The 12,743-nt window shown below is 36.4% G+C and overlaps 1 protein-coding gene across 8 annotated transcripts in view; it reads right to left on the bottom strand.

The window, feature by feature from the left end:
* The window catches only part of LOC133654105 (diacylglycerol kinase zeta-like), a 307,039-nt gene that overhangs the window by 118,611 nt on the left and 175,685 nt on the right, over nucleotides 1–12,743 (bottom strand). For all 8 annotated transcript variants that reach the window (XM_062054130.1, XM_062054125.1, XM_062054127.1 and 5 more), the window contains one exon: nucleotides 10,645–10,724. In XM_062054130.1, the coding sequence (XP_061910114.1) occupies nucleotides 10,645–10,724 (80 nt within the window). The remainder of the gene's footprint in view (nucleotides 1–10,644; nucleotides 10,725–12,743) is intronic.

The raw sequence follows: 12,743 nt of genomic DNA, 5'->3' as shown, positions 1-12,743 counted from the left end.
TGTGTTTGTCATTCTTGTTTGGTGTGGGTTCACAGTCTGGCGCATATTTGTAACAGTGTTAAAGTTGTTTATACGGTCACCCTCAGTGTGACCTATATGGCTGTTGACCAAGTATGCATGGCATTCACTTGTGTGTGTGAAAAGCCGTAGATATTATGTGACTGGGCCGGTACGCAAAGGAAGTGCTTTTAAGGTTTATTGGCGCTCTGTACCTCTCCCTGCGTCCGTGTACACAGCGGAGTTTTAAAAAGTCATACATTTTACTTTTTGAAACAGATACCGATAATTTTGAAACAGATACCGATAATTTCCGATATTACATTTTAAAGCATTCATCGACCGATAATATCGGCAGTCCGATATGATCGGACATCCCTAATTCGCACACATCTGATTGATGAGTCATCGTGTAACGACCTGGCATTTACAGTTTATGTGTGGTGTTGGAGTCGTCCGACTTTTTGTGTGGCCATAAACGCACCAGTGGCAAAGTGCTACCATAGGTGCGCCTGTTGGCGCAATTAAGAGAGAACAAGGGGCTGCTGTTGACATGACAGATGACAACGTGTTGCTTTTGGCCTGGATGGTATGGCAGAAAATATATAAAATAGTAGTTTTTTGCTAATATTTTTTTTGGTGTGGTAATACAGCCGACAAAAAACAGTTTTGCTCAATAAAGTGATCGATGGAATTCCTGTCCTCCTTAAAGCGTCTTGACAGACTTTACAATCATTTCTAATTACCTTTCCCTCCTCGTGCTTGATGTCCATGAGCTGAAACATTGTGCTTGATGACACTGCGGTGCACACTCTCTTTATGGTGAAGCTGCAGCAGGCGGCGCCATGCTGCTTTGTTGTGAGGAGGGAAAAGGCGACGCTATGGGACCGCTCAAGGTTTTGCGGCTTGGAAGTGCAACGGTCGCATTTGACGATGTTATTATATTCTCCGCTGAAGCCAGTACACTGTGAAGCAGAGCTTCAGCCTCGGTTAGGCCACTTGCCGGCAGTTGGGCAGACATTATTGTTCGTGAACAACGTGGCTGGAAAGGGCCTGAGCATTTTTGTTGACCGGAAAGCCTTTCCATTTAACTAAAATGCCTTCTGTTTTAACTGAAATGTTAAATCCTCTCATGCACACTACTGAAATCTGTTCATACACACTACTAAAATTCTGTAATACATACTACTGTAACACTCACTTAAACTGAAAATGTTTTCGCTCACACACATTTAATTTTAGTAGTGTGTGAATGCGTTTCAGTAGTGTATGTATGAGTGTTTCAGTATTGTGAGTGAAAGAAAAAAAATTCTGTTTATTTGAGAGCGTTATAGTAGTGTATGTAAGAGGTAATTCAGAATAATGTCCCTAACAGTCCCTCATAAGGGAACGTTGGTACTATATATACTCTTGAAACTAGTTTGTAATGGCGTGTTTATTTGCCTATATGTTTATTCTTTGCACTGTATCATATACAACTGTGTTGTCAAATTTTGTTAAATGATTGTTCCTCTCAATTGGAGGTAATTTTATCATAATAGGAAGTGAAACTGTATCATAATAGGTAGTGAAACTGTATTGTATTTGTAGTAAATCGCACCATTTTGCATCAGTGTAGCTTGATACTTATTGTGACTCAATCATATCATTGGAAGTGTATCAAAATATGTGAAATATCTCTTATATTTAATTAAGGAGCTTCATACTATATGTATCATTATTTTGTATCATTAGTCATAGATACTGGCTTTATGCTGGCTGTAAAAGTGACTGCACACGTCCCATCAGTCGAATGCACTTCAACAATCAATGAGATGAGTTGAAAGCAAATGTTCTGCTTCTGTAATCATAAACAGAACCAACCACCATCATCCCGCACGACACAGCAGGAGATCAAGCAGTGCCGCACCCAACTGGTTGCTATGCAACAGAATGATTCACAGCAACTCTCAAGCAGTATTCATATAAAATAAGCAACTTCAAACAAAACACAGGATTATGTTAAAATTTAAATGAATACAGTTGCTATGTAGGTCATTGTGAAGTAAAAATGCACCTCACAATGCAATGCAAATAGATGTGTTATTTTTTTGTTGGTTGTGCTTTCAGCCATAGAAATAGTAAGAGATAGCAGCACTGCATGATTTCTGCATATAATATACCTGATAATGGCCGAGCATTCTGTTTATAGCACAATCATCACATTCCCCACTTTGCAAAAGTCACCGTGAGACTGCATTGTAGCATCACAAGATTCCCGGTGGCAAAAATCCCTTCTGGTCACCAAGATGAAAGACAGACAAAAAATAATTTTGTTCTATCCTCTCCCCACAGTGTTTCTTCGATGCTATGGGGGTGGGTGATTGCGGGTTGGGGGGAGGTTGAGGGGGATTATTCAGGGAGGCTTGTTATTTAAAAAAAACTTAGCTGAGAATGGAAAATAATCATTATTAAACATGAAAAATACAAAGCCATGATGAGTTTGCTGTCTTTTTTTTTTTTTTTTAACAAAGTAGGTTGTTTTTTTCACCTTTCACCTTACCAGTGCAATGAAGTTGTTGTGCAATATGCTCAGTGAATTTTGGTAGGTTGCATTGGGAGACTTGTGTTACTACAGTATATTTGTTTTGAAACCAAAACTGTGAAATTACCATTAAGCATGTTTTTTAATAATGCGGATAATCTGCTCAGTGGAAGTTGTTATGGGCAATAACACAGCAAAGCACAAAAACAGCAAACATCAACAAGTATGACTGTTAACATCGACCAAACAGCATTTGATTGAAGATGTTATTATAACTGAAAATGCAATTCTCTCAGTAATCGTGGAGATACTTGGAGACGCTGTCACTCAGCGGGCATTTTGTTGGAAAAAGTTCCCTGACTGTCATATGTTTATACATTCAATAACAAATACAGTATGAATAAATATGAAACCAAATGTTTCTGTATGTTTATGTTTTTACAAATATTCTTGCCAATAAATTTTGTTCCATAAAACACGTTTTTACATAATTGTCTTGTTAAATTATGTCGCATTTGTAGAGAACATTTACTGTATTTGTAGGATGAACAGCAGGCAGCACTGTGAAAGAGGGGTTAGTGCTCCTGATGCACAATAAGAAGGTCCTGGGTTCAATTCCCAGGCTCGGGGTCTTTCTATGTGGAGTTTGCATGTTCTCCCCGTGACTGCGGGGGTTCTCTCCAGGTACCCTGGCTTCCTCCCACCTCCATAAGAAATGCACCTGGAGGTGGGAGGAAAATTGGTCCTAATGTGTGTATGTTGTATGTTGTCTGTTTATCTGCGTTGGCCCAGCGATGAGGTGGAGACTTGTCCAGGGTGTACCCTGCCTTCCGCCCGAGTGCAGCTGGGATAGATTCCATTCCCCCGTGACCCCGAGAGGGACATGCGGTAGACAAATGGATGGGTGGTAGGGTGAACAGCACAACTAAGTTTAGTGTGTTACACAGGTAAGATGTGCAAACATTGACAGCCAATGCCACAGTTTATTCTACTGCCTTTGGCTCGTTTTAAGGTAGCCTTACATCCAGATGCATCACTGTGGTGTGAGACGGCATCGCTATCACTGAAAAAAAAAGGCTTGTCATCACTGAAGGCAATCCCATCTCTCCACACTTTGGGACTGAACGTGATCCTCCAAGACAACAACAATAAAGACTACCTCCAGAATTTGGGAATGAAAGAAGACTTGATTGGCCTGCCAAAAGTTCTGACTTGAACTCAACCGAACACTGATGGGATCAGCTTGGACAAGCTCTTCCCTGGGAGAGTAATCAATAGAACAGTGTTTATTGGTGCTATTCCCTTAAAACAGGGATATTTAACTTAATAGTTTTGAGGCCACATTTCCAGAACGCTGGGGCCGAACTTCTCCCTTCACTATTAGTCCTACTTTGTATATTCTGGAGAACCAGCGTCCTCTACAGTAGACATTTGGTTTTGGTCTATTTATTTTGTCAGAGTTACAGGAGCGCTCTGCTGTTTTTAAGGACTTTCTGCAGAAAAGCTAGTCAATGTACTTGTATATGCAAAAACTTTGATTCTCTCACAAGTTTTTTTAACTGAACTCTAGTTGAATAGCCCAAATGATGAAAAAGAGAGGAACTTAATAGAAACACTACTCGTATAATATAATGACTACTGATTGCATCTGAAGTAAACAGGCTACAGAAACACCCTAGTTACATAAATGACATAGGGAAAAAATATGTAACTGCCAAAAAAGAGAGGACTTAAAGGGGTGCTTTGAGAAACGTCTCGTTAATGAAAATCATAAGTCTGGACCCCAGTTTGATAGCAGGGTTAAAATGTCAATGCAAGGATCGGTCAATGTGTTTACAGTGGTCTAATTTCCTCTATACAACAGGAGCACGCTATTCTTTTTTAAGGAATTTGCTGCAAAAAATGTTTGTCTCCCAAATTTTGAAATTATTTCAGGGGGCGGTATGGTATTATTCCCTGGCTGGATTTGGCCCCCCAGGTGTGGTAGGTGTGGAGTACGTGTACAACCGTGTTTTTTCTGTAAAATGTTCCCATTAATTGAAATAACGTGATATCAAGGCACCGCTCCAGCAAGTTCCAATTTTAATCAATAGTTGCCCTGAGAATTAGGGATGCAACCATTTTGATGCAACCATCAGTTTTACTATTAACCGTGATAAAAACGTCACAGTTATTTAATCGCAAATGCTCCACAACAGTGTTTCAGTCCCCTTAACTCGCTATAAACGGACATTATGCTGGTACGTTATTTTGGGCACAACCTGCACGGAACAAAAACAAAATTACATTAGCGCTTTTGTACAAGCTTTTACACACATATTGAGAGATACGTTACCCAAATACAGAAAAAATGCTTGAAGCATTAGCTTAAAAATGGCAACAGGAAAAAGTAGTAAACTTTCCCAACAAAAAAAGTGTCAGAACATTTCGGGTGCTTAAAAAACCCACCGAGCTTAAGACATAATAACTGAGTTAAATTACGTAAGTTGCAAGTTACTTAATAAATAATTAATTTGGTAAATGGTTAAATACAGTAGCTTAGCATTGACTCAGTTCAATGTACACAGGTCCGCTTCAAGGGTTTCATTTAGTGACCATTTAACGTTTGACATTGTTTTTTCCTGTCTGTGTTGAATCTATTATAGGCATTGCAAGTTAATATAGCAAATGTAGAACAATAATCAGGAGATTAGAGTAACAGCACTAGTGGTTAGAGTGTCCGCCCTGAGATCGGTAGGTTGGAGTTCAAATCCCAGCCGAGTCATACCAAAGACTATAAAAATGGGACCCATAACCTCCCTGCTTGGCACTCAGCAACACGGGTTGGAGTTGGGGGTTAAGTCACCAAAAATGATTCCCGGGCGCGGCGCCGTTGCTGCCCACTGCTCCCCAAGGGGATGGGTCTAATGCAGAGGACAAATTTCACCACATCTAGTGTGTGTGTGACAATCATTGGTGTCTTTAATCTTATACCATGGTGGGATCTAATATCGGAACAAATCTGGATCAAAGAATTCCAAATGCAGATGATGGTTCAGTTGACGACTTGAGTGAGCTCATAGACAGAAATCCCAATTCGATGTTTCTTAAAAGTGTAACAAAAGAAGAAATAATCAAAATTGTAAAAAATTGTAAATCCAAGACTTCAACTGACTGTCATGGAATAGATATGGTAACGATAAAAAAGGTTATAGAAGACATTTCAGAACCTCTGACATACATCACCAATGTATCATTTTTAACCGGAAAATTCCCAGACAAAATGAAAATTGCAAAAGTCGTACCAATCTATAAGAATGGAGACGTACACCAGTTTACTAACTACAGACCAGTTTCATTACTTCCACAATTCTCCAAAATCATGGAAAAATTATTCAATAGTCGATTAGATTTATTTATTAACAAAAGTGGGACGCTCGTGGAGAACCAATATGGATTTCGAGCAAATATCTCAAAATCAATAGCATTAATTAAAATAACAGAGGAAATTACCAATGCAATAGATGGTAAAGAATGTGCGGCAGCAGTATTCATGGACTTAACAAAAGCATTTGATACAATTAATCATGATATTTTAATACAAAAATTAGAACGATATGGCATCAGAGGTTTGGTATTGAACTGGGTAAGAAGCTATTTAACCAACAGGAAGCAATATGTGAAGATGGGTGAAAATATGTCAACACGGCTAGATATATCCTGTGGTGTGCCGCAGGGATCAATACTGGGACCAAAATTGTTTAATCTTTATATAAACGACATTTGTAAAGTTACAAAGGACTTAAAGTTAGTTTTATTTGCAGATGATACAACTGCTTTCTGTTCAGGAGAGAACACACAGAAGATAATACAAATAATAACAGAAGAAATGAACAAATTAAAAAGATGGTTTGACAAAAACAGACTATCTTTGAATCTCAGTAAAACTAAAATAATGCTACTTGGTAATAGTAGGAAAGAGCATCATACGCAAATACAAATAGACAGAGTAGACATCGAAAGGGTAAAAGAAACCAGATTTTTGGGAGTATTAATAGATGATAAAATGAACTGGAAATCTCATATACAAAACATACAACATAAGGTAGCAAAAAACATTTCAATAATGAATAAAACAAAACACGTCCTGGGCCAAAAATCACTTCATATTCTCTACTGCTCACTAGTGTTACCATATCTGAGTTATTGTGCAGAAATATGGGGAAATAACTACAAATGTGCGCTACATTCGTTAACCATGTTACAAAAAAGATCAGTTAGAATAATACATAATGTTGGATATAGAGAACATACAAACCCTTTATTTATTAAGTCAAAAATATTAAAGTTTGGTGATTTGGTAAAATTGCAAACAGCTAAAATGATGTACAAAGCAATCTATAACTTGCTAGCAAAGAATGTACAACATTTCTTCTCAACTAAAGAGGATAAATATAACCTTAGAGGAAAAAATAATTTAAAACATTTATATGCACGTACAACACTTAAAACTTTTAGCATAACAGTATGTGGAATTAAATTATGGAATGGATTAAGTAAAGAAGTTCAAAATTGTACTGACATGATCCAGTTTAAGAGGTTGTTTAAATTAATAGTGCTTACAAAGTACAAAGAAGAAGAATTATGAGAAAAACTTCCAACCTTATTGAAAATATTCTTCATCTGAGTATGTTAATAATGACTGAATTAATTAATTACATATTACAAACTGTTGTATATACTAATTCATAGATGTTATTTTATTATATAAAAAGGTCAGTAAATGATTTTATATAATTGTAAATGCTTTGAAGTGGGAAAGGGGTAGGATTAAATAAGCTTTGCTTCTTCCTACTCCTTTTCGGGCATGATGTAAATGAAATGATATGAAATTGTGTGATGTATTATGATGTAAATGTGTTCATGTTCGAAATAAACTAAAAGAAAGAAAGAAAGAAAACTATGTGGATTCTAGTTATTAACATGGCATAAAATAGATTATTAAAAATGAAAAAATGAATACATAAGCGTAGTTGACAGTTGTGGCAATAACACTTGAGTTTATTTCCCACAAGGAGCAACATTTTCTCATGGGGGAACAATAAATTAATTTTAGTATTAAAGGGGCCCTATTATGCAAAACCAACTTTTCTTACCTATTGGTACCTGCAGTTGTGTATTTGGGATCTGCATAAGCCCCAAAAATTTGAAATCAAACCGTGGAGGCACCGCGGATATATTTATAAAAATAATCTTGCCGTCCTCCCCACTTCCGCCAAACTAGCTGTTTGCAATCTGCACAATTGGTGACGTCACAAATTGGGAAAACCGTCAGCGGATGATTCATATATGGTATAAATGTACCCGAGTGCCTTGTGTGCGTCAGCCATGCTAGTTGTGGAGCAGACTGGGTCGTACATGGACATGTATCCTTTGCTGATGCCATTTCTAATATTAAGTAGCGCATAGTTGTCACTTATATCTTTCAGTTGACTTGCTATGCAAGCACTACAAACTACAACAAAGTGGTTGGGGAGAAGACGTAGTGAAAATGAAGGCAGCAAAAGAGACCACCCACAAAACGGCAATTCCAGATTAAGTGATCAGAAAGCGGCTCGAAAATGTTCTGTGAAACACAATCTATGCTAAATGTTAACCAAAAATAACTACTGTTATGTAGGGCTGGGCGATATGGCTGAAAACTATATCATGATATAAATGTTTTATATTGATCTATATCGATAATCATTGATACTTTTTATGATGTATTTAAGCCTGCCAATAAATAGAGTAAAAACAATTTCCAACTTACCAAGGGTGCTATTTATCAGTGGAGAGGGTGACTGGTAGCCAGGTAGGATGAGCGCGCTATGGTGATAAAAAACTCAAAGTAAAATTGAAGGTAGTTGCAGTTTTGAGACACGAGGTGGCAGTAGTGTATAAACTATTGAACACTACACAGAGTAGTTTGGGAAGCTACTGATAAAACTAACAGATTGGAAGTGTTAGAATGTTGCCGCACCGTCTGCATTAAAACCAACAAAACTAAAGACAAGTTTCTGTTATTGAGTTGATAAATCAAGATTTTACAGTGAATCTACAGCGAGACAGGAAGACGGTGTAACCAAACGTGGTAGGTGATACTGTTACATGATTGGCTGTTAGCGTGTCCCTCCCATTGCTCAGTGACACGTCCTGTTTCCTGTGTATATCAGCCATATTTATCAATAATAATATTTATCAATAATATTTGTTTTTGTTTTTTTTTAAATGTTGTAATTTGATAACTTATTAATGACATTAATGAGTCACATCCAAATCTAAGTAAGATGTGATTTTATCAATTTGTTGTTGTGAAATTATTCAATGCATAACCATTTTTGAAAATTGTGAAACTGTGTTTATTAATCAGACTAAAATCGTACAGTCAAAATCTATAATCATTGCATCCAATACAATGACCTGGGTGAACGAGAGTATTCACTGCCCTACAAATAAACACTTTAATTTGTTCATTTAGATAGTAACTGAAAGCAAATGTGGTTGTCTCTTTTAGAATCATAAACTTGGACTGAATAAAAGGTTGTTGTTCAGGCCAAATTGTTTTTAAATGTGTGCATGTTTTGTGTTGTGCAATGCAACCCCGAGAGTGCAGAACCTTTTCAGATGTTGTGCGTGGGTGTAGTTTGCACTGGTGTTTGATGTGTGCACCAGTAAAATATCAAGCCAGACATTAGAAAAGCAGAAAACTTGCTAGCTGGCTATCAGAACTTTTTTTCATATGTAACTTTTTTACTTGGGAACCTTTAGATTGAGACATTTGAGAAGTTTTTGTTATTTATGCAAAGGCTTAACCTTCAAATAAAGCTAACCTGAACACACAAGAATTATTCTTATATATGACACCTGTCTTTTAATTGTTGCTATACTAGAATAGAAAAAGATGTGGACAGAGAGTCCTTTAATTCCCTTGAGCATTGTACAATTTAGGTGCTGTTTAAATTTGACCTGTTGCTGTTGGTAGAGTGTGTTTCAAGCTTGTACTGACTGTTAAAACTAATCAAAAATATATTTCTATCTTTGCAGCCACTGCATCTTAATTCTAAAAATGTTGTTAAGAGAAAAGTAATAGGCTTCTCATTGATCTCTTGACAGTCTCTTGATCTGTACTGAATAGTCAAACAAAGACACGCAGGCACAAGTTCCGGCCAGCATAATTGACACACAATAAAATGTCTTCCATAAACTACCAATATTCGATAAACTGTGATGTACGTAAAAGGACATGTGCGAAAATCAATCAAATTACTTTATATGGAATGTATTAATGAATTTATTACAAAAATTATTTTTCAAACTACCATACATATTGTAGTTTGAAAAACTAAATAGAAAATAAGAAATAAAAGATGTTGTCTTTGCATCACATTTCCCCACAGATTTATTAGCATTGGATTAAAAACAGAACTCTGCCAATCAGGTTAAATTTATTTCCCTTCTTAATCTTATTATATTTTTGGATGAATCATCCTGATTACTGTACATAGTAGGTAGGTATTTATTAGGTGTATAATTTGGTGCTGGTATGAGTGATGCCTTTGTAGAGGCTGTTCTAGTTTCTATGTAAACCTTTTAACTTCCATCCATTCATCCAACCATTTTCTACCACTTGTCCCTCTCAGGGTCGTGGGGGTGGCTGGAGCCTATACCAGCTGAAACTTACTGCAGAAAATGTTTGCAGAATACTACAGTGTCATATACAGTAATGTACAGCAATAAAACAGAGGTTGTAGTCTTCATTTCTTTCTTTGGCATTTGAGCTCAGCATTATCTATTAGCATTTACTCAGAATGGGAATTGCAACTTTCTGCTAATAAAATTTTTTTAAAAAGTTAATAAATTGAGTGCAAGTCCAATACACACAAAAACTACAAGAACCTCCGGCATCACACAAACAACCTGCAGTGCGACACATCTGGAAGGTGGATGGATAGAACAGAAGTCCTTGAGAATGAGATGGTAGTATAGAAAGGTAGGAAAAAAGTAGCCCAGTGATGACAAAACCATTTTCTTCAGTGAGTGTCTATCTGTCTTTTTTTTTCAGTCACTTAGCGCAACAACATGCCTTACTACCACTCTCTTACCTCTTGTAAACGTTGTATATGTTCTCTGCCCATCTCTAAGTTGCTGTCTCCTGGAACCACAATCAGCCCCAGAGGAATAGCTGAGGACACACAGAAGCAAGATAATTATCCAACAGTACTTTGCTATCCTTCTAAGTCTCTCATGCTGCTTGTCTGTCCTCCAGCAGTTTCAATCCAAGTCATGTAGCAAATACTTTGTGAGACATTACACTAACTAAAAACAATACTGTGCAAGATTATAACAATAATAATACATTGTATTTGGTATAGCTCTTTTCAGAATACTCAAAGCTTTACAGTATAAAAAAAAATAAAATATAAAACAGTTCAAAGTAATAATAATATAAAATACAGGAAATATAAAAGCAGTATTTTGTAAAATACTCTTTTTTTTTTAAATATATATGAGCAAATTAAGTTCAGCAATTAATATAATGCATATTGAATTACTGCATTACTGCAAAAATAAGAACATAAAAACACAAAAATGCTACAACTGCACACATCTTTTATAAATAAAAATTGTTCATTACGTTAATTGTTTGTATCTGAGAAGAAGAGATGTATAAATTATTATCGTCCATAGTTCATTCATATGGTTTTTCAATTGATATGTATATTTTTTTTACCATTGATTGATTAACCTGCACATTGTAATGATCACAAATCAAAAATCACAGACACAATGCTGACAATATGGTATGTTTGTGGTATCACTAGTACGCCATCTTGTGGCAGAATTTAGAGATGCACGTAAAAGGAGCAACGTAAGCAAATCATAAGTGTGGCTTTCTATGCATTTAAAGCATTATTCATGTTAGCCACGACCATTATTGTGTTTGTGTGACTTTGATACATGGATGGCATACATAAGACAACACTGGGAGATTATAGATGGCGTAATGTTAATAGGCCTACTTTCCATTTAACAAAACAACAACAATGTTGTAGTTTTTTGTAGATGCGTTTAAAGACACACATAATGACTAGATAGTAATGCTCCTATGATGAATGACATGTATCTCCTTCAATGTGCATTACCAGTGACTGAAAAGCCAATGACCAAGTCAGACCATTCAGGATGACAGCACTTAAAATGAAAGCCACACATGCCAACTCAAAAGTGTGACAAGTTTAGAAGAAAAATGTCTGGTTACACTAAGAATAAAATGTGTGTGTGGTACTGAGACAGAAACAAGTACCGGTATACATTTATAAAATGCCTGAAATTGTATCAACAGTAGGGCCGAGAAGTTCAGGTTATCTCAGGGGTACGATAACATCTCAATATGGCAATGTAGCAATCGGGTTGAAACAAACATTTCATAGTTAATATTTTCAAAAATATTTCGAAAGCACAACTGTAAACAGGATTTTTAAGTCCTTATCCACTTACGTAATGTCCCATCAACACCATACAAGCCAAAGTGAGTCCACACTTGAAGTTGCTTTTGTTATCAAAAATTGCTGATGTAGTAGTCCACATCTTAGCACAGAAACAATACGCGTCGAAGCATATTGATAATCCTATCATGAGGTTGAACATCAATAGTTCAATATATTGTTAAACTCCTAATTAGTAATGCCTAATAGATAGACAGATAGTACTTTATTGATTCCTTCAGGAGAGTTCCCTCATAATGTTGGTGTTGTAGCAAAAACTGGTAATAACTGTAACTGGGTTATTGCTGCAGCTGTCCAATAGTATCTGCCGATTGACAGCCGATATTGGCATAAGATATTGTTTTTGTCGATAGTGATATTGGATAATGTATTATATGGATTTCAGTGTCCAAGTAAAGACCTCATCAAACTGTGTCGTGCTCAACAAAGCAACAGGCTTGCTAGCTCATCCTCAGTATTGTATGCCCCCGGTGTGGAATTATTTTTAGGTTTGGCCTTTGGATTGTGAAGATACAATCTATTAGTGTAAAGCGGTGGTTATCCAAGAGTGGAGTAAATTGTCTTCCTTAAATACTTCTAATCTAATGACACCTAGAATCACTCTAAATCACACAAAGCATTTATGCAAGAAAAATAATGAGAAGTGACTGGTAATAATTGTTCAGAGGTTTATACTTTATACTTTAAGTTTTTTT

Source organism: Entelurus aequoreus, linkage group LG07 (assembly GCF_033978785.1).
Source record: "Entelurus aequoreus isolate RoL-2023_Sb linkage group LG07, RoL_Eaeq_v1.1, whole genome shotgun sequence".
Taxonomy (NCBI): domain Eukaryota; kingdom Metazoa; phylum Chordata; class Actinopteri; order Syngnathiformes; family Syngnathidae; genus Entelurus; species Entelurus aequoreus.
This window is presented reverse-complemented; position numbering and strand designations above follow the sequence as displayed.